Source organism: Heterobasidion irregulare (genome assembly GCF_000320585.1).
Source record: "Heterobasidion irregulare TC 32-1 unplaced genomic scaffold scaffold_01, whole genome shotgun sequence".
Taxonomy (NCBI): Eukaryota; Fungi; Basidiomycota; class Agaricomycetes; order Russulales; family Bondarzewiaceae; genus Heterobasidion; species Heterobasidion irregulare.
The window spans coordinates 1,826,145-1,851,246 of NW_009258197.1; the positions used below are offsets into that span (position 1 = coordinate 1,826,145).

The following is a 25,102-nucleotide window of genomic DNA, read 5'->3' on the forward strand; positions in this document are numbered from 1 at the left end:
CCCAGACAATTCGTGCTTGCAACCCTCTTTAGGCTTCGATGATACTTGCACCAGCGTGAACGTCAGTTGATTGTGAGTATTTTCAATGGAAACGCGGTCACTTTGGAAAGGGTGGTGCTCGCTTAACACTATTCAGTTGTCCATAGATTCAGACATAGCAATGATGACAAAGTCTGCAATACGGTTACAGTGAAGTTACACAGGGAGACACACGGAACGGGCTGCATACAATACAGGTGAGAGAGTAACATGAAGTATCACGAGGGTTCGAGAGAACACAAGTATAGGCGTCTTTGGGCCACAGATATAATGGAAAGAGTCTACATGGTGGCAAAAAAACCTTACAGTCCTTAGGCAAAGCGAACCTTTTCGCCAGGACGGCCCTCGGAAAGAAGTACAACCGCCTGGAAGGTAATTGTGTGCTCAGAATTCTCTGCAACATTGTGGAGTCGATTAAGAACTCACATATTTGCCGCTGATTTTCCACCCGGGCTCGTCATTGTCGAGTCTCTCAGCCACCTCGTCGCTCTCCAGTCCAACAACGACATCACTCTTGATCGTGCGAAGGGAGCATATTTTCGGGGCTCCCGCCGAGCTTGCCATTGGTCCAATCGCAATGTCGAACGGCGTCGACGCGGGTGCGGCACAGTCGTACGTGAGCTTGCGGTGATTCAAGTCGCCCTTGAAGAAAACAAGGTCTGATCTGGACAAGTGCAGGAAGAGATCCGGAGCCTCGCCGTGAAGGTCCCAGAATGTGTAGCCCGTGCACCAAAACGGGTGTTGCTCGTACACCCACTTGCCCTCACGTTCATATTGCTGGAACAATCAATCGTATATGAGTGAACTTGTTCCAGAGCTATTGGTAGAGACAGTGTATTACCTTCCACCGATTGCCGAGTCTCCGAAGAGACTCGCGCTCCGCTTCCGATGCTTTTGGGAAGAGGTGACCGTACACCATGGTGTTGAGCAGCCACTCCCAGTCCTTCTTGGTGACATCGGAAACAAACCACGGATAGCGCTTCCCGTGGAAGCGGACCTGTGTCGCAAGTCCACTTTGAATGAGAAAGTCGGCTGATGAAACCATGGAATTAATTTCGATGATAGTGAATATATGCGGAAATAACATACCATAGACGCAGTCGCAATACAATTCGAAACCAGCGTTATCGAGAACAAAGTCAACTCTCCCACCAGTCTTTCCGCGAAGCTCTTTGACAGTGTCCCATAACTTGTTCAAGTCATTTCCGAGGATGTTTTTCTCTGTCGAGGCGAGATGCTCGCCGCCTGTAGATTGCAGAGACTTGATTTGCTCTTCAGTCATATTGATCAACAGAGACAGATCGGTAGAGTTGCCCCAGAGACAGACTGAAGTCAAGGTCAGCAAGGCGAAATTAGGTTGGGGAAGGCTGTAATGAAATACCTTGAGTGAGCTCAAGGAACACGAGACGCTCAGCTTCAAGCCTCTCTTCAGCAGAAAGGCTTGGCGACTGTGAGAAAGGCTCGACGAAACGCATAGACAACTCGAATACAGCGTCAGAAGAACGCGAGAAAGTATCACACTGGAGGAAAAGGGGCTCAGGTGGGAAGAGAATTGAACAGAGCGACATGACCTTGCCTTTTGCCTGTAAAACACATCATAGTCGCCCCAGTATTTACTAACACTGAAAGCTTCATGGAGGCGACGATACTTATAAGCCTCGGCAAAAAGCCAAGGCGCATTCATGAAGTCCTTGCCTGAGGATATTCAGGAAAAAAGAGAGTTGGGTCAAATCAGAACCGGGCCTACCTTGGAAGAACTTCGCAATCTCTTTGTTCCACAGGGCAACATCTGCCTCACCGTCGTCGATGATAGGCCTCAACTTCGCGTTACCGGAGAGGTCAGTCATGAGAACATCCATGCGCTCGATGCACTGGACGAGGTCGACGATCCTATCCTCGGATGATTGCTCATTGAGAGTGCGAACTGTATCGTCTATAGCCTTCCCTAGGATGGTAGGGAGGCGGACACCCATAGTGGCATGGGCGAAAGAGTACTCATGGTAACCGCGGTATGCAGGCCACGGCGGGTTGTTAGGATCCACCTACCCAGACAGTATACAATAAGCTATTCCAGTGAGGAGTTGCGGAGACAAGCGTACCCTAGTAGGAGTACGTGGCCAAGGACCTCTGATGTCTTTCTTCTGGGGAAGGTGGCCAAGATGGAGAGTGACTCTGGACGTGGCAGCCTTCGCGCCCGGGGGAGCGTTGGGCGGAGGTGCAGCACCGTTATGAACAATGTTGGCGGACATGTTGCGCTTGGACGATTGTAGGATTTTGTCCTGCTCGTGGTCAGAGGGAGAGGGGGTTTGGGGAAAGTACTCGAACTTCGGAGAGTCAAAGGTAAGGGTGGACATGCGGACAGATATGGAGTTCGGGGCTGGATCGGGACGCACCAAGCACGTTTTACCTGTTCTCTTATATCCTCCAACGAGCGTTGACGTTGAGTGTCACGGTGATGCTTTGTCTGCGTTTGCAGAACGTGCTGTTTTCTACGCTCATCCTCTCGAATAGGAAGCCGGTGACGTCACACGCTCACAATCTATCTGCCGAATTTCCTGTTTGCTCCGCTTGCGACACACTCACATACATACAAACCTCCAGGACGACTGAACGGCGTCTGGTCCAACGTGCCTCTATTTTCAGCACTTTTCTCCATGCCTACCGCTGATCACCATCTGCTTATCTACGGATGACCATCATCCAGTCTCCTCCAAGGACCCCACCGAAGCTCCTCCGCTCTCAGCGCACCTTTTCCACGCAAGTTCTGTTTGGAGCTTCCCCATAGGCTCTAGCTTTGCCGGATATGCCACAGTCCATCGCCACTGTCTTCTTTTCGCTTTATTTCCCAAATCTGACCCCACCATCGTATTTCCTCTCTTGTGACCTTAACCTGAGTTTTCAGCTTGTGTACTGCCAGTGGATGATGTCTCCGTGGAGTTCACCAGTCACCTGCCAATCAGGTCTGTTGCTCAATTTCATCGTCCGAAGCCTTGAGTCCTTGAGCCCATATCGCACAAAATCTACTATACCAGCTTGCAGAATCATGTCAAGTCGCGTTATCGCACATGATATTGCTTCACAGGCTGCTCTCAGTCGGACTGCTCGACGCATATCGTCCATAAGCATTGTATACACGTGATTCGCTACCTTGTCGGCACAAGATCCCATCGCACTCCGCTGCGAGACCCGCGCTCACCTGGCTATCGAGACCCCTATTCCCGTCAGACGCAACCCTCAAGCCACACATGCACGCATCCTCTCACATTGATCTGTCCGAGATACAACGTTGTTCATCGATGTCGTTGGTGCATGAACTATCTAAATCGGGTTCGCTTCAAACTAGGACGTTCTAGAATTTGTCCAATCAGTGCGAACCAATTGCCTTTTCGCAGTGTTTTCTGGATCTTCGCGCTCTCCGGTCTCCTCATTACCAGGATCCATACAAGGCGTGTTTGCATCTAGCGTTACCGTGACTTCTGTGCTAACTCCTTGCACAATGCGTTGGCCACCTGTTACGAGCGAGAAGGTCAGTGCACGTACAAGCGCTGCTTCTTCCTGGACTCTTTGACGCTTGACGCAGCACGGGATCTATCAACACTCACAACGTGTCCGCCTCAAGGCGCGAGGTCAATGTGACCGAAACATAGAAGAGAGAACGGAGACAGGCCTGGATGTCTAGAACGCAAGTGGCGTAGTAAGGCATAACAGTACTATCGCAATGAGATGTAATCTAAATATGGAGGAGGGTGGGGACGAAAAAAGTGTCGGACGTAGCGAGCGCGGCAGCGAAATTGAGAATGGATAAAAGTATGCTCGTCAGCTGTCTATGAGAATGCGAGAGAAGAAAAGCGTCGTTGTGTGGCCTTACTGAAGTGTAAGGCTGAAGCGTGGCTCCGGGCGTGGCGTGGGCGTGCGAGCTTGAGGCCACAGTGACCCCTAACAAACAACCCGCTCGATTCTATAAGTATCAGGCCTCAGGGCCCCAGAGGCTAACCTCCCCGCCTTGGTGCCTTCCTTTGTTCCGGCTAGCCTGACTAGGATCTCAATACCCCCACCGACATCGGCATCGGGGCGTATCTTTCATTCGTCTTAATTTTACTTTCCGGTAATCCAGCCCCTCAATCAAGCAATGCCTGGGGAGGTATTCTTCACGCCTTACGGCATCCCCTATGTTGCCGAATTTACCAATGTCTCTATATATCCACGGATGCCTACACCAACAATTAACCTCGATCTGCCCTCCCTCCCGTTCTCGAGCCTTTCTCGCTCGGATACCAATGCGAGTGCACCGCCTGTGCGGTCACTCAGACCCCCTCTATCGCTCCCCGGCCCTGTGCGTAGCGCTTCGATGAAACTCTTCCGATATAAATCCAAGGCTCCTCCTTGCGACACCGCTGGTTCTGACATTGACGATAAGACCCACGCAAACATGAGACCATTGCATCGGCGCAATGCTAGCATCTCAAACAGCTGGGCGCGAAAGAAGAATCACCGCGAGGCATATGTGTACCAGAGCGCGGAGATCACTTCTCTTCCGGCAAAGTCGAGTCCGTTTCCTCATAATCCAGGGACCCCGTTGGGATCGTCCTTTACGAGTTCGCAAATTACGCTCGTATGTCCTGAGTCTCGACCCGCACCTGATCATCAGCCCGCGGATATATCTATCTTCAACCGATTTGCGAAGCGCACGGGTGGGCTTTATATTCGCTTCCCAAGCGACGCTGAGACTGCCGGCGCTGCAGTTCCTGGTCCACAAGCCCGTGACGAGATCCCTGTCATCCCAGTGAAGACATCCCTCAGGAAGCTGAAATTTTTGAGCAGGACAATCGCAGATGCGGTAGTCGCCGCGGGGATGGACACGCCCGAGAGCGCGAAAGATGGCATCGAGGGAGATACGAAGACGCCGGATGGCGTTTCGACGACCAAGGCCTATCCAAAATGGAACGCAGATGGGAACGGCAAGGCTTTATTTAGGGGCACTTATGGTCAAGTACGTACTGCGCTGTGCGCAGCTGGGCTCGTGACAACTCCATGTGAGGAGAACGGCTTTGCTGATGGTTCGTAAGGTCTGCGGTTGTCTGGCTAGTCGAAGCCCTAACTATATTGGCCATATAGCGACTCGGCTCGGTGCATTGTTTGTCGCAAATCAGGACGGACAGGGGCGTGTCGTGCTCACGAAGATTGTCCTTTGGGGATAGGATAAGATTGAGCGTCTGAAACCTCCATCGATCGATCCCTATGTTGTCCAACAAATTAAAAAAGGGCCATCGAAGATTGTGGGTCCTTCGCATTCTACATGGTCAGTGACTCATATGGCTGACGACCAGTTGATGACCGTTCCATTATCAGTAGGGAGTCTTCAGTCGGGTGCCTGAATTCGCGTGCAGAGTATTCTTCCGCTTCGATATCTATTCTGCACCCAATCCTTCGATTCGGCTCGGGTTCAGAGCAGGGTATTATGTTTGTTTTTTGAACGGAAACTTGCGGCGCAGTGTTTCCAGTCCCCCATTCCGGACTTGTATCTTGTACGATTAGAACAACCAGTAGAAGTTCATCGGTGAATGTAGGATACCTCATGAAAATGGCATTTGTGGTTCATGAACTACTGCGCGCGGGGATAATGCGAACGAGATCACTGTCAAGAACTATATAAGTAAGACATGGCAAGTTCGAGAGATTTAGGCTTGTGTTCCGCTGGGCAGCTCCTCGAGTGAGAGGAATTGATCCCCCGGAAGCATATTTCCCCAGACCATGACTGTCGTTGCGTTTACAAGGAGAAACCCGAGATAAGAACCGTCGAGAGGAAGGAGTAGATAGCGACGATGGCCATTGCGCCATCGAACAAGATGATAATGAATCCCTGATATAGTCGAAATCACAACTGATTGAATGAATGCGAGGAGATGCGAAGCCACATACCTGAAGCTGCACGTTTTGGCCCCACATCCTTCAATCTTGTGTTCCTTCGTGTTTACATCACCCTAGATGTTGGAAAGGCAGAAAAAAAAAGAGTCTCCCTTGGTCTTTGTGTACGATTAAGCACGGATGCAAGGTAATGCTCGGTTTTGAGAGTGTTTTGAGTCAAAGTCATTTCGGCTAGTTTTCGGCCCTGGTGTCCGAAGCCGAGAGGGAAGTATTTGTAAGCCATCGACTTGTTGATTCTCCTTCAACAACCCCAACGTAGTCATTGGAATGTCCTTATCTTTATCTGACAATCGATTGACTGCATGCGATTGAATTCTTCTTTTACAAGACTACAATGTCTACTTCGATCAACGAACCAGTTTCCGTTGTTGTCGTCGGAGCAGGCGTTATTGGTCTGACAATTGCGCACATATTGACAGAAGGAACCAGCGCTCAACAATACAGGGTGACCGTTGTGGCAAGAGACATGCCAGAAGATCTTGACAGCCAGGCCTTCGCGAGTCCATGGGCGGTGAGCATCACTACGTCTGACAGGACATCTAGACAACGGGTTATATTCACGTCATAAGACAGGGTGCAAATTGGTCTCCGATGCAGTATGATGAGCGATTGCACCGCTGGGAGAAGCGAACCTTGTAAGTACAAGGGGATCTCATGAAGTGATCTAATATTTTGTGTGTCAAATAGCGACAAGTTGTGGGACATGATACCTACTGGCCTTGTCCGGGTATGCTCGAATTTATACGAGAGGAACGATGGCTCGCTGATCACATGAACAGAGGCTGCCGTCCAAGGTGTATTTTGAACAAGAAGACGCCGAAAGTCAAGCATGGTGGAAAGATATTGTACGAGATGTGAGCTATCTGCATTTGTTTATAGCGCTGTATCAAAGCTTTCCTCAAAGCTGAGCAATCCGCGTGTGTCATCTTGCGCTCATTATTTCATAGTTCCATCTCATAACGCCTGAGGCATATTTACCATCGAACGTCAAGAGTGGAGTTGGATTCCATACTGTCTCAATCAACCCTGGAATCTATCTTCTATGGCTCAAGTCTGAGTTAGCATCTCGCGGTGTGAAGTTTGTGAGGCGTCGGCTAGTGACTCTCTATGAAGCAGGGACGCTAGCTGGCGATAAAGGAGTGGTCGTCAATGCCACTGGACTTGGTAAATTTGACGCAACTATTTCAGCTTACAACACAGTATAACGAGGCAACGCCGATTTAGGTGCACGTTCATTGATAGGCGTGGAGGATGTTAAAATGTATCCGGTAAGTGCGGTTGTCACGCATATGCTTCTGAGATTCTACCTGAGCTGTCCACGATAATAAAGATTCGCGGCCAAACTATCGTAGTGTTTGCACCAGAGGTCGACCATTTCGTCACTTTGATACCTAGTGAGTAGATTGCCAACCCAAGGGTGTCTACTGATATACTGTTCTGTAACAGATCCGCCAAGGGGCAGCGAGGCGATCTATCTCATTCCTCGACCCTCTCCACATGGTATGGTCCTCATAGGCGGTACCTTTCAGACCAATGATTGGGATACCTCGATTGATATGCCTACTGCGGAGCGCATGTTTTCGCGTGCGAAAAAATTCTTCCCTGCCCTGAATCATCCACAGACCCGCGTCCTCAGCCACAACGTTGGCTTAAGGCCGGCCCGTGAAGGTGGCCCACGGCTAGAGGCACAAAGGATGAATATGCCCGCGAAGGGAGGCCTGATTCCAACCTCAACGGATGCTGCGGTCAACGCTCTGGTCATCCACGCATACGGGTTTGGGTAAGCATGAACCCTCTATGAATTACGGGTGTCAATGTCGTCTGATATAATTTCGGCTTCAGGCCGGCAGGGTACCAGCAATCGTGGGGAGCAGCGGAGGAGGCTGTCGAATTATTAAAAGCAGGCCTCGGGAAATCATGACTCGCCAGACACGAATCGGTGTATGGTATACTTTTCATAACGCAGATGATTTTATAGTTCAACCTCAGATTGGCAGGCCCTATTTCCTCTGCAGGTCAGTAATTTATTGCGACTCTCATGATTTCTAGGGTTATCCTGTGGCATGTTTCATCCGCATGGTTGTGCAAACCTCCTTGCGACAGCGTGCTCGTTGTCTAACGACTATGTGAGTACTTTAGATGATCTTCCTTTTCCCACATCAAGGATCTCCTGGGAAAGCAACGGCTCTGCCCCATCTTTTCTCACCACAACAATTGTGATGCTTACGGCTCTCTGCGATTGTTGCGCATGGTACAATGTGTTCCCGCCGATGATTGGTTCTTCCTTCAGACCGTCTCCGTTAGATTCGCGAACTCACAAACTCGCAAACGATTTTTGAATGCTTCTGCTTCATCACTCGATGGCGTCATCAAAGCACTCCTTTGCAAGTCGAGATCGCATGCCGACGTCAAGATTGTGAAGTTGTACGTGCTATTTGCTTCTTCGTAGTGGACTAATTATTGATGCGGTAGCAAGTGCCTACGAAGTCTAACTTTACGCTCTCCAGGAATGTCAGGCACGTTCTTGGAACCTCGTCGTAATCGGCTGTTTGTGCCCGTTCAGGCGTGATGCAATTGAACTGCACTTGCAAGCGCCTACCTTTTCTACAGAAAGTCGACGCGGGTCTCCTCACTTCTATAAGCAACTCTCCTACAATATTTTGTCAAAGTCAAGTCGATCACCAGTCCACTCACTGTCCTTTTGCCGAGCGCAACATTCCGCATGTCAATTTAGGCTTACAAGCGGGAACACTGCACTGTGATCTGCGACAGCCTCACGAACATCGTTTCGTTGCTCCTTCTCGCTGGTATCAAACTTCCGCACCTGATTCAAAGTTGAACAATCGATGGCGTGTATGGTCATATGTCATACAATAGTGGCTGTTGATGCTGGTCATCATTTTCTTCCCTCTACAGGTACGAAAAAATAATCAAGCAGCGAAAAAAAGGCTACCTGCCCAGTTGGAATGTGAACCTGGCCCTTACGGCGATGCGTTGATTATCGGACTCGTCTCGCAAGACGCATGTCCATAGCTGCCGTATGGGCTGTCTTTTCCCACCTATCTATCCCCACACTCTTACCGATTCGCTTCAGAGACTTCCGATCAGTGAAGGGTTTCTAAATCCTTATCAAGTCTTTGAATGCTGCACGTGATGCGCATCGTCTTATGACATACATGAGCATCGACTCGGCGCAATAGCAGGCAAATGCAACCGTGTGGGTATCTTAGTCTAGGACCGCATGGCTCCCGGTATAGCATGCAAGTATGGGAAGGGAACTATTGGGATCTGTGTGTCTTCCGTTGGCTATAAAGGCAGACCCTAGGTTGACTGGGGACGTCGTGGTCCTATTGTGGTTCACTTCCCTTGATTCGCTTCACCTCCCTGCCAGTCATGTTCCCCACTGCCGCTCTCACCTCCCTTCTCCTGATCTCCTTGTCTGTAGGGGCGAAACCCGTTGTGATCCGCGACTCTCTCATTTCCCTCCCTTTCGCGAAGAGCGTGAATGTGACGTCTTTCCCACATCTCCTCAAACAGGATCAGGCGCGAGCGAAAGCTCTGCGTGCACGGGCCGAGGCGAAACTCAGCGGTATCCAGCTAAGCGAGGATGCAGTGGTCAGTTTTTCTGTCGAGAACCAAGCGGTGGTGTACACCGCCTCTGTTGGAGTGGGTAGCCCCGCGACTACCTGTAAGACAGCGTCTTTCGCATGATATCTTGTATGTGAAGCTTACCCTATTGACGTTAGATAGTCTGCTCATCGATACGGGGTCTTCCAACACATGGGTAGGCGCTGGTAAGGCGTATGTGAAGACCAGTACTAGTACTCAAACCTCAAACCGTGTCGTAAGTGTCACCATGGAGCTTTCATCGGATATCTGACGAGGACGGGTTTTAGTCGGTGACATATGGTTCTGGGTCATTTTCTGGTAATTTATTCTTTTGCACGTCGCAAATATAGATCTGATGGTCGTGAATGCATCCTCATTTAGGCACGGAATTCACAGATCAAGTATCTTTGGCTTCAGGCTTGACTATTTCCAAGCAGTCGATCGGTGTTGCTTCCCGCTCAACTGGCTTCACTGGCTTCGATGGTATTTTGGGGTAGATAAGACTCGTACATATATGTGGATATCCCCATCCTAACGAACCTTCCCTACAGCATTGGTCCTGTCGACTTGACACTCGGTATGAACACATCATGCCGCCTGACTGCTGGTTTGAAAAATGACGTTCCTGTCATCATAGATACACTCTCTCCGGCCACGACGACGACAATCCCGACTGTAACCGACAACCTCTTCAGTCAGGGAACCATCACCAGTCACTTGGTCGCCGTTTCTTTTGAGCCAACGACCACGGAGACTTCGGAAAATGGCGAGCTGACATTTGGTGGAACTGACTCCAGCAAGTTCACGGGATCAATCACATTCACGTAAGTGGATCAACTGACATGGGCGCGTCTTCTGTAAACTACCCAGCTGACTCTTGCTTCGCAGTGGAATCACAAGTACTTCGCCTGCTAGCGAATTCTGGGGCATCAACCAGTCCGTCCAATACGGCACCTCGACGAGCATTTTATCGACAACTGCTGGTATCGTTGACACCGGCACCACCCTTGTTCTCCTTGCTTCTGGTGGGTCTAATTTACTCTTGCAGATTCTGTACAACTCTGATACTCCAAAATAGATGCTCTGAAGCGTTACCAGACGGCAACAGGTGCCGTGGAAGACAACAACACCGGTCTTCTCCGCTTGACGACAGCGCAGTTCAACAACCTCCAGAGCTTGTTCTTCACCATCGGCGGGGTACTGTGTTCCACGTGCCTCACAAACGCGCCCTACTCACCTTCGTCTACATTTTAGACTACATTTGAATTGACAGCCAACGCCCAGATCTGGCCCCGCTCTCTGAACACCGCAATCGGCGGCACTGCCGGAAACGTCTACCTTATTGTTGGTGATCTTGGAACGAACTCTGGCGAGGGTCTCGATTTCATCAACGGCTTCACCTTCCTCGAGCGCTTCTACTCTGTCTTTGACACTGCCAACCGCCGTGTCGGTTTGGCCACGACCTCTTTTACGCAGGCAACTACCAATTAGACAATATCAATGAACGTGTTCATGAAGGCCTCCTCTCCTATCCAAACTTGGACTTGTGGTCATTGGTTGGACATGAAAGATGAAATCACGCATTCATCTTGTCGCCTGTATAGCCTCGTTATACCACGATCCGAGCCTCACTTTAAATTACTGCGCATGTGAGAAGCCTCAGAGCGATAGACAGCTCGTCAGCATAGGGCCGAAAGCTTGTGCTCGAGCAATGTGCCGACAGATCAGGACAAGCTTATTGAATATTTGACCGTATCCGAAATGGGTTCTTTCGCACTTAGTTGTGAGATTGTACCCCTGAATACGTGAAAATCTCAAGCGCTACGATGCAGGCTCTAAGACACATATATGGTGCGGTTGCTTGCGCACTGCGGTATTTGATGTGCTCTGTAAAACACTGACTGACCCAGCCCAGAGCTTGTTTGTGTCATGAATGACATGAGCAACAACCCTGAGCTTCAGCAGTGGCTTGAGGCAGACTCATAAACAAGAAATTTCCTTTTCTTGCCCTTCCCATGAGTTCCCTCCCCAAATCATCTTCACAATCCGAAACTCTGTTACTCCAAGGCTTCCTACCTAACTCGATAGGCGAAAATGGCACAGAAAGCCTCATTACAAGTTCAGGTCATGCACCAATCAACCAAGTAATCTGATCAACAGACATGCCTTCAATAAGGTCACGTTGCAGTCAACGAGAGCAGACAGTTGACAATAGAATGCTCGAGCTATACAACTGGAGAGGATGATGCAGGACGGCACCCGAGTTTAAGTGAGGTTGGTTACAGAGGAACTTAGTCATGGCATCTTCCGCAGTGCTTTCGCGCTGTTCCTGGGCAAGAGAAATTTACTGAAGATTTAAGTGTAGAGAAAAGTGCACTTCGGATACGGTCTATTGCACCATATAATCAGAGATCGCGGATATGGATGTCAATCATGAAGTACGTTTTGAATTGATTGTTACCATAGGAGTGCCTCCTTATGGCGTTGATGCCTAAGAAAAGCTGCAAGGAACGAGGAATGTTCTCATGCTATTTAAGGTATTCACGCTCAGCAAGCGCTTGGAAGGGAAGGTACTGTACATATATCAAGATATCACTTCGAGTCGTACATAACCAGTGCGAGCTAAGATACAAGTCTACAAAAATGTGTCACCAGACCGTGCAATCCATTTCTTCGAAATCCAAACTGAATCGAGACCAAAATCATTCCCACCAGCCACCGGGTATGTCTTCCTCTTGACGGTCACCTGACGAGCGACGGAGGGATCTCGCAGAACCGCCGGACGAACTGCTATTGTTGCTTCCGCCACTGCTTCCATGGTTTCCGCCGCTCATGATGTTGAAGAGCGAGCCGAAAACGCCACCGCCACTGCCGCCTTGACCAGAACTTCCTGCGTTCCCGGATTGGCGGCCGGGGCTGCTGGGACGAGAAGAACTGCTCGACGATCCTGGTTCGGGTGGGTGATGTTCAGGTTGGGGAATGAGTTGATGTCTAAGTTAGGATGAGGAAAGGGATCAATCCGAGGGCTACGAAACAATGGTGCACGATAAGTACCGGCAGACTGGACATGTTCCGCTGGATTTCAACCAAGGGGTGATGCAGCCATCATGGAACGGGTGTTTGCAAGGCAAGGTGACCACCACCTGTTCATCAGGATCTTCGGTTCCAAGAGAGAACTGCTCTTTGCACACAGCGCAGTCCCGTTCTAGTAATGGGGCTTTTGACAGATAAGGTGAGTAAGATGTTCGTGCAACGAGAACATGAATCTTACAGCCTTCCTCCAGCACCTGACGTTCCAACTTCGACATGATTTCTTCTGTTGCAGGTACTGGGCGGGAAGAATTGGAATTCTCCATAATTTGGGTGATAATCTGATCCAGTGCTGTATTTTTACTGCTGAGCTAAACGACGTCACAAATATTGAAGGCATGCTCACCTTCTTGGTTGAACACATAATCGCCCCATCGACCACTTTCAGCTCCTTCCCCAAAATTAACACCAAGGCCGCCAAATGGGTCGCCTCGGATACCTCCAGGTGACCGACTAGCGAGCATACTCAAGAGGTACTGTGCCATCAAAGGTCCCGCGATGGAGGCATTCTCATCGTTCCTAACAACGTTGATTTCATGCCGTGAGCTAACGACCATATTTGTAGGACTTGCACGGAATATCACCGGGGTCATATAGAATGAACGGACCTGTCACTTCTACTATTGCCGAGAGTAGGAGGCCCTCCTAAGACAAAATTGCGCGTGCCACCACGTCCAGGTGCACTCCGATTAATTTCAATCCTGAATCCTGGCCCTCCCTGCAGGACTCTGTTGTGAGCTTATCACGTCTATGTGAGGCGGAACCCACTAGAGTTTGCCGCTCTGGACTGCTTGGTCTTCCCGTAGTAGATGTCGATGTATCGAACGGGCCTGTCGGCTGGCGGGATGGTCCTCCAGGGTTGAAGAGCTGGGCCATATTGACTGCGCAGCAATGAGCTGAGCACTGGTCTGTGTGCAGGATATAGTACGCACGTAAGAAGTTGTCAAATCCGGGACTGGGGGACCCATCATCATAGACTGGTCCAGAGGCCTGGAAGGCTCGCGGGTCGTCTGCATCGCCCTCGATCTACAGATTCGACATAGATCATTGCCTCAAGCAATTCGCATAGATAAACTGACAACCACCTTCTCGACGAACGTGCCATGACATGACGCACAATGTGGATCTGGAAGCTGAATGTATGAGACCTTTCATTAGCTAGGGTGCCAGTGTTCATAACCACCACTGACCATGAGCGGCCTCATTTCTGCATGGCACTTGTGACACAGACGTTCAACCCAGTTCGGATCAGTTACGATGGCGGTGAGCGCTTACTTCGTGGCAATACCACAATGGTTCCCTTGAAGACATATTGGCAAAAGAACTTGAGCTACGACGAATTGCAGCGAGAATGTATAGACTGGTGAAAGGAACGGGTTGCAAGCGGGTGAACAGGCGCCAGTGGCACTATGTCAGCTCGGCGATGACGTGATGCACGTCGCACGAGTGTCGCACGAGTCCCACAGCGCTGTCATCATCTCTACTTAACCCATGAGTGTCCCATCTTCACTATTTTCTCTCATCCCAACTACCAGCTCGATCGAGCTCTCTCCCAACACATTCTGTCATTGGTTGATATCGCGAGGAGCAGTTGTCATGTTCTCAGGCTCAGTCACCCATCTAGCTGTACCTTCAATCCCTGCAGTAATATGCGAGATGTATTTCTCGCTATAGTGATGATTCCATCTTTGTTCCTTCTCGTACGAGTCGCGCATCGAGCGCCTCCACCTGCCGTGAGATCAGACCTGTGTTGACTGTACTGCCGCCCTTCTTCAAAGCAAAAGACTGCCAGCTAACCACTGTTCATCGCTTCATACATTTTTCGTCAACTTGAACCATCCAAGCCCAGATGCTGTATTGGATTCAACAGCGCGAATAGCGTTACCATAATGTCTTTGTATACCGCACAACTTAGCTGTTAAATGGTTTCTTCTAGTTTCTTCTATGGTATGTCGTGTATCGAAGGTCCAGGCTCTGAACGTCCACAAGGATATCGATGCCCAAATTTGGTCACCCTGTGACCGTGTTTTGCTAATCTCAACGGGTCTCAACGTTTCTCCCTCCTTCTGTTGTTCGCCAACTCGAGGCTACTCACGACTATGGGGTCTCTCCTTTCTTTCCTAATTCACCCTTTTGATGCCCTTCAACCAAAACATCAAGACAATGACGGCAATATTAACGACTTATTATACCACCTCACACTATGCGTAGCCTTCGGCATATGGACAGTGGCGAGACGATACCAGAATGCTCAAAACAGAGCGATACCCTTCCGCATCCCTCCATTAGACGTACGCTTGTACCATGATATCCTCGGCCATGTTCGAGCTCAAAAATAACCTACAGGCAGCAGAGCCGAAATTCACTGGCAAAATGATCTCCAATGCTACTATCGAATCCCACAAATCTGACAACACCCTCCTTCCCGCCTATACTCTCCAGGAACGCGAATATATCACCAACTTTGATCCCGCGACGGGTTATCACCTTGGGACTTACATGGCTGACAGCGTTGAAGACATTGAACATAAGATTCAAAAAGCATCTGTCGCGCAGAAGGAATGGCGGAGGACTACATTCGCAGATCGCAGACGCGTTGTACGTAGTCTGAAAAAATGGCTGGTGGAACATCAGGAGGTTTGCGCGCGGACTGCTTGTCGAGACACGGGCAAAACACGTGAGTGCTTGTACTGTTTGGATTTCATGCGACTGACGACGGCCCGTGCTCGTAGTTATCGACGCTGCGCTGGGCGAGATCCTGACAACATGTTCGAAGATGGATTGGCTAATTCAACATGGCGAGCGCTATCTGCGACCACAGACGAGGAGAACCAACCTCATGCTCAGTTATAAGAAGTCGCAAGTGCATTATGAACCTTTAGGCGTCGTTGCTGCAATAGTATCTTGGAACTACCGTAGGTTCCTTTGGTTTCTAACTTTCTAACAGTATATTCTTAAAAGCAAGTTCAGCTCTGCATAATGCCTGGTCACCAATTCTCGCCGCCATCTTCGCTGGTAATGGGGTGGTTCTGAAGTGTTCAGAACAAGTGATTTGGTCAACGACTTGGTTTGTTGACGTCATCCGCAAGTGTCTTGAAGTGTGCGGGTTTGATCAAGAGCTAGTGCAGGTATGAGTTCCGCATCTGCTTCAGAATGTCACATTTACCAGTGCTAGTTGGCCTGCTGCCTACCTGCCCAAGCCGAAGCTTTGACACAGTCCCCAATTATCAAACACATCACGTTCATTGGCTCTGAACACGTTGGCCGCGAGGTCGGCCATCTTTTTCTATTGGTCTGAAGACTTCACTCACAGGAGGCCAGGTCGCCAAAGCTGCCACGAAGCATTTAACTCCCGTGACTCTGGAACTTGGAGGCAAGGATCCCGCAATTATCCTGCCTGGCACTGAAATCGATAAGTGGGCCAGTATCTGGATGCGTGGAATCTTGTGAGTTTCTTCGAGCTGTCGTACTCTCTTCATGTTTTTAACACCCTTTCGTGAGCCAAAATGCCGGCCAGAATTGTATCGGTATCGAACGCGTGATTGTTCATTCATCACAGTATGACGAAGTCTATCAGCTATTGGTTGAGCGTGCGAGCGGCTTGCGCTGTGGCTCCGCGTTGACGGCCGACAGTGTAGGCAGTGGTGTAGATTGCGGTTCCATGATTTCGTCTCAACGCTTCGAAGTCTTGGAACAAATAATCACGGATGCAGGATCACATGGTGCAAAGATTGAGCTTGGTGGAGCTCGTTTGCGCCATCCATATCTCGAAAGCGGGGCGTATTTTGCGCCAACAGTCATCGGCAATGTGACCCCCGATATGAACGTTGCTAAACAAGAATGTATGTCATTCTATACATTCTCGCAGCTATGGAATTTGATGTTCGTATAGTGTTTGCTCCGGTGGCCGTTGTAATGCCATATGATGAGATCGAAGATGCTATCGAAATAGCGAATGGCACAGGATATGGTCTGGGTGCCAGTGTCTTCGGTCCCGACCAAAACCAATGTTTAGACATCGCGAAGCAATTGGAATGCGGGATGGTCTCTGTGAATGACTTTGCAGTTTTCTATGTAAGTCGTAACCTCGCTACTTTTGAATTAATAATTGAATCTTATCCCCAGTTAAAGTGGGCCCAGTTGCATTGTTTGACTCGTGCTTCATCCTCTCTAATCTGCGTCTTATCCTCAGTCAAGATCTGCCCTTTGGAGGATTTAAAGCCAGCGGTTATGGGCGATTTGGTCAGTCCCTCTCGCCCATACTGGGTTCTCGACTGACGAAGTTCGGCGGATCTAATAGGTGGGCCTGAAGGCCTCCGCGCCCTCACAAATCCTAAAGCCATCGTAACTGACCGTTGGCCTTGGCTTATCCAAACTGGTATTCCGAAGCCTTTGGACTACCCGATCCGTTCGCTTTCGCAAGGCTGGTCAGTCTTCTCGTCTACTCCTGTCATAATTTCGGCATCTTACCGTTTTCAGGGACTTCGTGAGCGGCCTGATTGGGCTCTTTTATGCTGACGGATGGCGTGGTCGCTTCCAAGGCTTGAACAAGCTCTGGTTATCAAGATAATATCGCTTCCGAATTGCCCTAGTGGTACTGAAGCCATGAGACATACCGCCTGGGGTGACGGATGTTTAGGTATTTCTGGATATAATCTATTTTTTCCTCTCGTGGCTCTCGATCGTGAACGGTGGATTCTGTTGATAGAATCAGCCAGCATCTTTTTGGTTGATCAAAGGATAAGGCTCGTGTCGGTACGCCCCACATGCTCCTTTCTGGATAAGATCGAAGATGGATAGGACACGGTGGGGTCGCGCCATCGCCAGCTTTTGGTTGAAATTTAGTACACTATTTCCATACCCAATACGTCGATTTGCCTGTGTTGAACAGCCTTGGAACCCATTTCATGATTTTGAGTATGGGCGGTAGCAGAATGAATTTCAGGCCCTCGCACATGCGTGACGTCCTAATAGAGATCCTTACTCCATCCGAGACTTCGGATTTCCACGTTCCTCTTTCTGGATCGCGACGCATGCTTCTGTCGTTAGGTGCCACATGTTTTCTTCCACTGCCCTTGTGTTCACCTTGCCTACCCCAGACTCCCCGTGCTGTAGCGCTCAGTGAAAATAGCTTGACATGCGTCACGCAGACTATCGGACGTGCAATTCGACCCACGAAAACTATCAAATGATTACTTACCTGTCTATTTCGAGCATACTGCTCCATGTGGGTTTGCTGGCCTGCACGTTCGATAACACAGTCAAGTCTTTCGATGATCACTATATAAAAAGCCGTCGTTGTTGGCCTCCATGCCTACGTCCGCCTGCTTTCCCTCCATCATGTTTTCCCTCTCATTGCTTTGGGTCGCCCTCTCTGGTTCGGCTGCTGTTAGTGCTAGCACTATTAACACCACGTTCGCGAGGCCTCTGGACCACTTGTTCAAGCGCTTGAGCACCAGCTGTGGAACTTCCGGGCAAACGTCATGTCTGAACACGACTGCGCAGAGTAACTTGTGCTGTTTCGAGGCCCCTGGGGTATGTTCCTGTTGGAGAACAATGAGGCAAGCACTTATTTCGAGCGTATCCTCGGTTTCAGGGCTTGCTGCTGCAGACTCAGTTCTGGGACACCAATCCTTCTACCGGGCCTAGCAACAGCTGGACCATTCATGGTGCGTGATCAGCGAGTCCTCTAATATTTCACAGGCGGCCTGACAATGGTGCGCAGGGTTGTGGCCAGACAAGTAAGTAATTTCATTGATAGAGTCATAAGCGGCGCTTGAACGCGATTTTGTCCTCAGTTGCGATGGCACCTTCAAATCGAGCTGTGATTCCAGCCGTGCTTACACGGGCATTAGTTCGGTGCGGCCCTTACTTCCGCTACGAGATATGTACTGTCAAGCTGAAAGTCAAGTCCCAGCTCCTTTCTAGTCAGGGAGCAAGCGACACCCTTTCCTTTATGGACGACGTACGTGCTGTTTCTTGGGGCTGTCTTTCAGCGTTAATGAGCCACAACTGAACGCTCATCTCAGTACTGGGTTGACATCAATGGCGATAATGAGCAATTTTGGGAGGTAGAAGTGGTTCCCAATGTGACTAGTTGATATTGACGCCGTCAATGCAGCACGAATGGTCAAAGCACGGAACTTGTATGAGGTAAATTGTTTTCATTTTTTGGATCCCAAGTCGAACTCATGGAGCAATATCAGCACGCTGCACACCAGCTGCCTTCCTTCTGGAAGTGCAAAGGGCGCAGAGGTGGGACCAGATTCACAAGAGCGTTCATGCGCCCCCGTTGATAGACCTGTTCCAGGCCGTAGCTTTCTTTCAAACCGTCGTCAAGTTGTTCAAGGTAAATCGTCTCAATTCCCTTGAACAGTCGAAGATTTAATAGCTAGATGTAGTCGCTTCCAACGTACGATTGGCTTGCTGCCGAGGGAATAACTCCGAGTTCCAGTCAAACATTCACATTGTCCCAAATAACATCTGCGCTCAAGTCTCAGTCAGGGGTGAGGTCATCCTGCTCCTTGTACAATCTCTTGTGAGGCTGACACTGAGCAATAGGTCACTCCGGCGCTCGATTGCGATGGAAAAAATCTGAATCAAATCAGCTGGTACTTTCATCTGAAAGGGTCTGTCATTGACGGGAAGTTTGTCGCCATCGGTCAGCTTCCTTGCTTGCTCGAATAGTAGGTGTCACATCTGAAGCCCGAACTCTAGATGCACCGGAGGCAGGATCATGCGCATCCACTGGACTCAAGTATCCTCCCAAGTCTGGAACACCTGTGAGCAGCGTAAGTACGTCTAATGTCACTCTTAAACCCTGGCTCACTTTGCTTTGCAGACACCCTCTTCATCTTCCGTGAGTGTGTTTACATTGTCGATGTCTAATTAGATTCATAACATGTGCGTCATATTAGACTAGCACACCCACCTCTGTAGGTTCTTTGATCTCTTGCACTTTCATCGTTGTTCATTCGGTGGCAGGCCCCAGGAGATCTTCCTTCCAAGGCTACTATCAGCGTGTTGACGTCCTCTGGTGCTGTCGGAGGACTCCTTTCAGCGGGTACATGGTCTGTGCAGACACCGGGAACTTATACAATATCCGGGACAGGCTCGAGTTTCACCTTGACATCATCCAAGGGCAAATGCGCAGTCCAAAGCTCGTCTTTAATATGCGGCAGCAGCGTCTCAACCGCTTCCACGTTCTCTGCGGTAAGTCGCATATATGTACTGGACAGCAGCATATCATGATTTTGGCTCTGTTTAGGTCACGTCAGGAAGCGACCTACTTGTAGCTTTCAGTGGATCCACGGCATTTTCTAGCAGTGCAGTTCCCAGTGGAGCCGTCCAGCAGACGTTGGTTACGGGCAATGGCCAATCTCAACATGTCACGCTCGCTCTTGTGTCGACATGAGTAGATAACAATTGAATCGTGTTGATATCATTTATTTGAACGTTTGCCGTACATGCATTTGTCACAGGGCCCGTGCGCTTCTGTGATTATGTGATTTCGAGAGGAACATCCTATTATATAGACCTTAGATTGGCTACGATATCGATGCAAGTAGTGATTATCTTTTAACAAGACGTCTTAGCTCAGTGGTAGAGCGTGTGATTCCAGTTAATGCCTAGTTCCACTGCATTTCCCAGAGTGCACCTCTCCTGAGTCAATCCACAATTGTGATGTGTTAGAGATTCGCAGCAAAAATGATCCCTGCCGGAGTCGAGCCGACGACCTTGTGGAAATATAGATTGCAATTCTGGAATCACACGCTCTACCACTGAGCTAAGGGACCATACAAAAATATGCTTATGCTTTTTCATCAACTTAGCTGACAAAGCGTGAAGTAAGACTTGTGCTTTTAGTGGATGAAAGAAAGAGGTTGATGACGTACCAATCTCTTATTTCTCTCTCGTCCCTCATGAATCGGTTGCACGGCAAAGTCCATAATGTATGCCCGCAAAGTATCCAGGGGCAGATTGAGAATCTCTGCCTCAGAGCTGTCATCTGTGACATGTTCTACCTCGACATCGTCTGGTGGATCGACCCAAAAATTGTCAGCCTGTTCTGCGGAAAGTTCTGCTGGCGCCGTTTCCTCAGACACTACGTCACCAACTCCTAAATCCATCCTCCCACGTCGAAGGCTGGTTGTGCGCTGCTTGAACTGCACTGGGAATCCCTTTGCACAGTCTCTGATATCCTTTGCAATCTCCCTCTCATCCGGTGCCCCATTGACAGCCTCCAATGGCATCGAGCACGCCATATTGTCCATCCAATCCTCCAGCGCAGAGGGCAATACAGACTGTGGCATGGGAGTGATGTCGCCAAGTTCGTGAGGAGTGTGGAGGAGGATAGACTCTGGGGTTACTACTGGGGCAGGCATGGCTCCTTTGCCTTTGTCATCGCAAGTAAGCTTGGCTTGAGTGGCAGCCAAACTGAGTATAGTAGAGGGATCTTCACGAACTTGTTTGAGTGCATCGTTTCGCTCATTCGCAGTCCTCATGACCTTTGGTACTCCACCAGCCAGCACCTCATTTGCCGTGCGCTGTAGGGTATTCTTCTCCTTTTTAGTGACCCTGCGACGGATGGCTGTCAACAATGAAAAATCATCCGAGAGCTTGGCTCTACACTACACAGGCATCACAATATCAACATGGCGGCGGCACCTTGGAATTTTCCAGCTCTAATGTAATCTCAAATTCGGCCGAGCTATCACGCAGACGACGAAAGCGGAGGTTCTCTAATTTGCAGTACTAGAATTGTTGTCAGGTAAGAGCTGGAAAGAGAAATGTGAGCGGAAATTACCAGTTGGCAAACTTTGTACTCCTCGAAGGTGGGACATAGACTCCCTGGCCGGCACCCAGTGATAAAGGATATACATATGGCAACTATGAGTTGTAGTTTCATGAGACATCCGGAGGATACTAAATTTTGCAGGCCTTCTTCGATCATCAGGATGGCCTCATCCCGCCCGAAATAGTGTACCACCCTCCGCTTGCGTGACAAGGCAAACTCTACGACGACTACAAAGTGTGCGCTGAGTAATGATCAATGAGAGCCACGACACTCACGCTGATCCATAGTGTCTTTGAGGGTTTGATACAAATTGCCTGTGGTGAGCAATGAGAGTCCCACCGAAATCATGGTTCTTCGTTGATGTGCGTGAACCAATATACAGTGCAAAAATACGTGGAACCAGCAATTCAGTGTGATGGCCTTGACAAACTGTGAGAAACGACCAGGAACGGCGAGGACCTGTGCCATATAAACAAACGATGAGATGACAAATAAGCTCAAAGAAAGGACGAGCTCACCCGTGCGCGCAAAAACCCTGGAGCATAGGCAAGGATAACGTCGCTGGCCCAATGGTCTTCCTTGAGTATATTGAGAGCAAGGAGAAAGCAACCCCACAAAATCAACGTCTGGACACGGTGGTTGCGAGTACTAGGGCTCTCGTTGTCCTTTGGTTTGAGGGCCTCGACGGCTGCGTCGTGCAAAAATTGCGTGACATTTGTTGACTTTGCTGCCATCCCGAGCTGACCCATAAATCGTTTCTTCATTGCGCTGGCCTTGTCACCATCAAGTGGTCGAACTGGGGCAGCCAGACGCTTGCCATCCACAGTCGTAACCAAAGGCTGGCCTGCCTGCTTGGCCAGTTCTTCGTAGAGCCCATAACCGGATCGCGGTGCCTCACGGGATGTAGAGGCCGCCTCGGAGATGGATGCAAGTGTAGCGAGGGAAGAGGATGAGGTCGCGGTCGCGTGGACGGCAGCGTTCATGACCTTCTTAGGCTCAGCAGCATGTGCGAGAGCGCCTACTGTGTTCGACTGTCGTTGAGCGAGGAGCTCGCGCCGCTGGGTGTCCTATCGCAAGGACCAAGAATGAGCGATTGGCGTGCGAATACGTTGATGGACAAGAATCTCACCATGGGGGGTGGGTGGGGAGAATGAGCAAATGATAATGAATGAGGGCGCGCGACCAAAATGAGTCACTGCGAATGCAAGAAATCGGGCGAAAGGACGCGCTCTTTTACTATTGAGAAGGCATCCGTGTGGCTCGTCCTCTTGGAGGAGATCGTCCCGGTGCAATGTGAGCCTTGCAAGTGGGACACTTTCTAGAATGAGGGTGAAATGAGAGCGCGCGACCAAAATGAGGATTGTTGAGTCACTGTGAATGCAGGAAATCAAGAGAGAAGACGTTCGTCTGGCGCATGTCAGCGAGACACAAAGGAATCTAAACAAGGATTGTTTAGTCTCCGTGAATGCAGGAAGCGAGAAAAGATGACATACCTCTTGCTCGCGAGGAGACATGAGGGAGTGGCTCGGACCAGATGGCAATGAATCGTGGAGGATCGTAGAGGATCGTCCCTGTGTGATGCAGGATTGGCGATCGGGATGCTTCCTACAATATGGGGAAAGGGACGGCAGCCATCCCAAATAGGGATTGTTTACAGCGCTCGCGGGTTTCAACCACAGTGTCGAGTCAAGGGACGGCAGCCATCCCAAATAAGGATTGTTTACAACGCTCGCGGGTTTCAACCACAGTGGGACGGCAGCCATCCCAAATAGGGACTGTTTAGACCGCTCGCGGATTTGAACCACGGTGTCGAGTCAAGGCCGGCGTTTCGACTCCGTCAGGTGTCAGTTTTTGTTTCTTTTCACTCGGTTCGGCTGCGGATTTGTTTTGCGTGTAGACCAGTTCAAGGTCGATTTTGCACCCCACGAAATACCACGATGTCTGCCAGCTCCAGACCATTCAAGCAGGAATAATGACGACTCTGATCTCATTATCCACCTCCCAGCACAAGAAGCAACTAGGACTGAACCGTCCCGTGTTGCATCTGCTTGTATAAATTAAGGAGCATATCGTTAGCAGTAAGAGTGATTATCCTAGTGATCGTATTTATGAGCAAACGGAACGTTACACAAAGCCAGGCAAAGCACTCACGTATGTGGCGCGATACGCAAGAAATGTGCTGTGGAGCCTGAAAGAGTGCAGGTAGGGAACAGCAAATCGAATGAAGCATGCAGAATAACGCACCTTTGTACCACGCAAAAGGCCCCTCTGCCTTGAACGTCTTCCAAAGGCAGTCTATCGGATTTCTATACAGGGTGCCTACAATCCTACCGTTAGGCAACCGCTGTGTTGGTTGGTTGTATACTCGAGTAAGGGCCTTTCGGAAATGCAATGAATCAACACAACAGCACAGCCAATGTAGAAACACATTAGAGATCACGCACAGTGTCGGCTGGTTGCATCATGACGAGCTATAGGCGAATCTAGTGATCTCTCTCTCGTGTAGTATCAGAAAGATACGCACGACACAAGCACCAGATACGGAGCTACTGGCCAAGTAAGTCAGTATACTGTCTGCGGGTAGAATCCCTCGTGTGACAAGCTGATTCTTGGTCCAATTGTATGTGGGGAGTTGTACCTGGACAAGGAACATTCAGCATTAGATAGCGACAACAAAGACAATACCCACAGAAGATCCCATAGCTGTCCGTAAAATGGCAGCATCGATTCCGCGTACCAGACCACGAAATTTTTCCTTTCCGTATATGGTTCTGAGGGCGTCGAACGAGTTTTTGTAATGATGTTGAGTGCCAACAGGAAGTGCAGGGGAATAGGCCTGCGGTCAACCACTACGCCGTTGAACAATGTTACCTGGCCTATAGCGTAAGGTACTCGCCTGCATTCGTGCCTTCACCAAAAACAAAGGGTTTCCAAGGGACGCTGTTCGCAAAGATGATAGGGGGCTTCAACTGGAAGTGCACCGTGACGGACCTCCTACAGCGCCACTGGCTGCTCCAGCAATGACGGAAGTGATGGGGAACTGGTCAGATGGTGACAGACCAATTGCACGATTGAGAGCGTGCCGAAACGGCTCATAGAATCCTGAATCGCAGCGTCAAGTAACAGACATTCAACGTGGCGTGAGAGTCATCATACCAAGTCGAGAACCATTGAGCAGTATCTTCATAATAACAGGTTGAATTTCTGTTCAGAACATCAAACGTGGTCCAAATTCTTACTTGGTACGCATACTGTGTTGCGGTCAATATATGATGGACAATGTAAGGGACTGCCACTCACAGCAGGGGGAAGACCTCTTTGAAGGCCACGTAGTCCCTCGTTCCTCCATGTCTTCGCGAACACGTCAAGCGCGCTATGGTATACTTTCTTTCCACCTCCTCTTGCGAGCTCACCCTGCAGTTGCAGACGCGTTTTCGCCACCTCGGCCGGGTTGGAGAATGTGACCTACAAGTTATGTTAGATTGTGTACTCGCTAAAGAGAAATCTGAACATACAGCGATGCAAGCTGCAAGTCCGCCCAGGACAAAGGTCTCAGCAGTAGATAATGGTCGAGATTGCTGAGTCACTGGTGTTGAAGACATGAGGCGAGAGTAACAAAAGAGCGATGGCTGCCAAATTCTG

At 49.7% G+C, this 25,102-nt stretch overlaps 11 protein-coding genes across 11 annotated transcripts; 6 read left to right on the forward strand and 5 right to left on the reverse strand.

Moving 5' to 3' along the window:
• Positions 1–152: 152 nt before the first annotated feature.
• Positions 153–2,484, reverse strand: HETIRDRAFT_437750 (uncharacterized protein). The gene is made up of 9 exons (XM_009542770.1): positions 2,433–2,484; positions 2,139–2,363; positions 1,787–2,081; positions 1,616–1,734; positions 1,421–1,559; positions 1,129–1,365; positions 881–1,071; positions 466–816; positions 153–404 (listed from the first exon to the last, which is right to left on the reverse strand). The coding sequence occupies exons 2-9, from the start codon at positions 2,286–2,288 to the stop codon at positions 351–353; spliced, it is 1,536 nt and encodes a 511-aa protein (XP_009541065.1). The 5' UTR covers positions 2,289–2,363; positions 2,433–2,484; the 3' UTR covers positions 153–350.
• Positions 2,485–4,095: 1,611 nt separating this feature from the next.
• HETIRDRAFT_468952 (uncharacterized protein) lies at positions 4,096–5,642 on the forward strand. Its single transcript, XM_009542771.1, has 3 exons — positions 4,096–5,096; positions 5,155–5,315; positions 5,389–5,642. The coding sequence occupies exons 1-2, from the start codon at positions 4,169–4,171 to the stop codon at positions 5,235–5,237; spliced, it is 1,011 nt and encodes a 336-aa protein (XP_009541066.1). The 5' UTR covers positions 4,096–4,168; the 3' UTR covers positions 5,238–5,315; positions 5,389–5,642.
• Positions 5,643–6,298: 656 nt separating this feature from the next.
• HETIRDRAFT_307723 (uncharacterized protein) lies at positions 6,299–7,885 on the forward strand (the record flags this gene model as incomplete). The annotated part of the gene is made up of 9 exons (XM_009542772.1): positions 6,299–6,475; positions 6,538–6,599; positions 6,652–6,691; positions 6,744–6,818; positions 6,912–7,128; positions 7,189–7,232; positions 7,295–7,358; positions 7,411–7,744; positions 7,807–7,885. 9 exons carry the CDS (start codon positions 6,299–6,301, stop codon positions 7,883–7,885), a joined length of 1,092 nt encoding a protein of 363 aa, XP_009541067.1.
• Positions 7,886–9,357: 1,472 nt separating this feature from the next.
• On the forward strand, positions 9,358–11,064 carry HETIRDRAFT_99524 (aspartic peptidase; the record flags this gene model as incomplete). The annotated part of the gene is made up of 9 exons (XM_009542773.1): positions 9,358–9,652; positions 9,711–9,808; positions 9,861–9,891; positions 9,955–10,066; positions 10,125–10,150; positions 10,211–10,397; positions 10,462–10,598; positions 10,652–10,770; positions 10,828–11,064. 9 exons carry the CDS (start codon positions 9,358–9,360, stop codon positions 11,062–11,064), a joined length of 1,242 nt encoding a protein of 413 aa, XP_009541068.1.
• A 1,051-nt stretch (positions 11,065–12,115) lies between these two features.
• On the reverse strand, positions 12,116–13,980 carry HETIRDRAFT_437753 (uncharacterized protein). The gene is made up of 10 exons (XM_009542774.1): positions 13,939–13,980; positions 13,854–13,880; positions 13,749–13,796; positions 13,596–13,689; positions 13,432–13,544; positions 13,272–13,381; positions 13,010–13,209; positions 12,845–12,955; positions 12,628–12,790; positions 12,116–12,564 (listed from the first exon to the last, which is right to left on the reverse strand). The coding sequence occupies exons 1-10, from the start codon at positions 13,972–13,974 to the stop codon at positions 12,276–12,278; spliced, it is 1,191 nt and encodes a 396-aa protein (XP_009541069.1). The 5' UTR covers positions 13,975–13,980; the 3' UTR covers positions 12,116–12,275.
• Positions 13,981–14,762: 782 nt separating this feature from the next.
• Positions 14,763–17,233, forward strand: HETIRDRAFT_413473 (uncharacterized protein; the record flags this gene model as incomplete). Its single annotated transcript, XM_009542775.1, has 12 exons — positions 14,763–14,954; positions 15,010–15,340; positions 15,396–15,578; positions 15,634–15,791; positions 15,839–15,934; positions 15,985–16,109; positions 16,165–16,505; positions 16,556–16,737; positions 16,789–16,793; positions 16,856–16,905; positions 16,964–17,090; positions 17,143–17,233. 12 exons carry the CDS (start codon positions 14,763–14,765, stop codon positions 17,231–17,233), a joined length of 1,881 nt encoding a protein of 626 aa, XP_009541070.1.
• Positions 17,234–17,268: 35 nt separating this feature from the next.
• HETIRDRAFT_166662 (uncharacterized protein) lies at positions 17,269–17,463 on the forward strand (the record flags this gene model as incomplete). Its single annotated transcript, XM_009542776.1, has 1 exon — positions 17,269–17,463. The coding sequence occupies one exon, from the start codon at positions 17,269–17,271 to the stop codon at positions 17,461–17,463; it is 195 nt and encodes a 64-aa protein (XP_009541071.1).
• Positions 17,464–18,003: 540 nt separating this feature from the next.
• Rnase_T2_1 (Ribonuclease, T2 family) lies at positions 18,004–20,077 on the forward strand (the record flags this gene model as incomplete). Its single annotated transcript, XM_009542025.1, has 14 exons — positions 18,004–18,198; positions 18,260–18,332; positions 18,389–18,404; positions 18,462–18,522; positions 18,581–18,628; positions 18,693–18,734; positions 18,785–18,816; positions 18,870–18,918; positions 18,974–19,012; positions 19,065–19,169; positions 19,225–19,324; positions 19,381–19,469; positions 19,648–19,875; positions 19,931–20,077. The coding sequence occupies 14 exons, from the start codon at positions 18,004–18,006 to the stop codon at positions 20,075–20,077; spliced, it is 1,224 nt and encodes a 407-aa protein (XP_009540320.1).
• Positions 20,078–21,312: 1,235 nt separating this feature from the next.
• HETIRDRAFT_166664 (uncharacterized protein) lies at positions 21,313–22,443 on the reverse strand (the record flags this gene model as incomplete). Its single annotated transcript, XM_009542777.1, has 4 exons — positions 21,313–21,417; positions 21,470–21,687; positions 21,736–21,919; positions 21,979–22,443. 4 exons carry the CDS (start codon positions 22,441–22,443, stop codon positions 21,313–21,315), a joined length of 972 nt encoding a protein of 323 aa, XP_009541072.1.
• Positions 22,444–22,828: 385 nt separating this feature from the next.
• HETIRDRAFT_166665 (uncharacterized protein) lies at positions 22,829–23,223 on the reverse strand (the record flags this gene model as incomplete). Its single annotated transcript, XM_009542778.1, has 2 exons — positions 22,829–22,897; positions 22,954–23,223. The coding sequence occupies 2 exons, from the start codon at positions 23,221–23,223 to the stop codon at positions 22,829–22,831; spliced, it is 339 nt and encodes a 112-aa protein (XP_009541073.1).
• A 254-nt stretch (positions 23,224–23,477) lies between these two features.
• On the reverse strand, positions 23,478–25,062 carry HETIRDRAFT_166666 (uncharacterized protein; the record flags this gene model as incomplete). The annotated part of the gene is made up of 12 exons (XM_009542779.1): positions 23,478–23,553; positions 23,612–23,648; positions 23,705–23,837; positions 23,905–23,931; positions 23,985–24,098; positions 24,150–24,296; positions 24,357–24,400; positions 24,452–24,562; positions 24,617–24,641; positions 24,700–24,711; positions 24,761–24,925; positions 24,976–25,062. The coding sequence occupies 12 exons, from the start codon at positions 25,060–25,062 to the stop codon at positions 23,478–23,480; spliced, it is 978 nt and encodes a 325-aa protein (XP_009541074.1).
• Between the last annotated feature and the right edge of the window lie 40 nt (positions 25,063–25,102).

Excerpts from the sequence above, each read along its gene's own strand:
- HETIRDRAFT_468952 (XM_009542771.1), top strand. The coding sequence starts at position 4,169 with ATGCCTGGGGAGGTATTCTTCACGCCTTACGGCATCCCCTATGTTGCC. Across the intron at positions 5,097-5,154 it reads GGAGAACGGCTTTGCTGATG|CGACTCGGCTCGGTGCATTG; the intron begins GTTCGTAAGGTC and ends TTGGCCATATAG.
- HETIRDRAFT_437750 (XM_009542770.1), bottom strand. The coding sequence starts at position 2,288 with ATGTCCGCCAACATTGTTCATAACGGTGCTGCACCTCCGCCCAACGCT. Across the intron at positions 1,560-1,615 it reads ATGTGTTTTACAGGCAAAAG|TGTGATACTTTCTCGCGTTC; the intron begins GCAAGGTCATGT and ends CTTTTCCTCCAG. Across the intron at positions 1,072-1,128 it reads GTATTGCGACTGCGTCTATG|CCGACTTTCTCATTCAAAGT; the intron begins GTATGTTATTTC and ends TGGTTTCATCAG.
- HETIRDRAFT_437753 (XM_009542774.1), bottom strand. The coding sequence starts at position 13,974 with ATGTCTTCAAGGGAACCATTGTGGTATTGCCACGAA. Across the intron at positions 13,797-13,853 it reads CAGAAATGAGGCCGCTCATG|CTTCCAGATCCACATTGTGC; the intron begins GTCAGTGGTGGT and ends TCATACATTCAG. Across the intron at positions 13,210-13,271 it reads GGCAATAGTAGAAGTGACAG|CTCACGGCATGAAATCAACG; the intron begins GTCCGTTCATTC and ends TATGGTCGTTAG.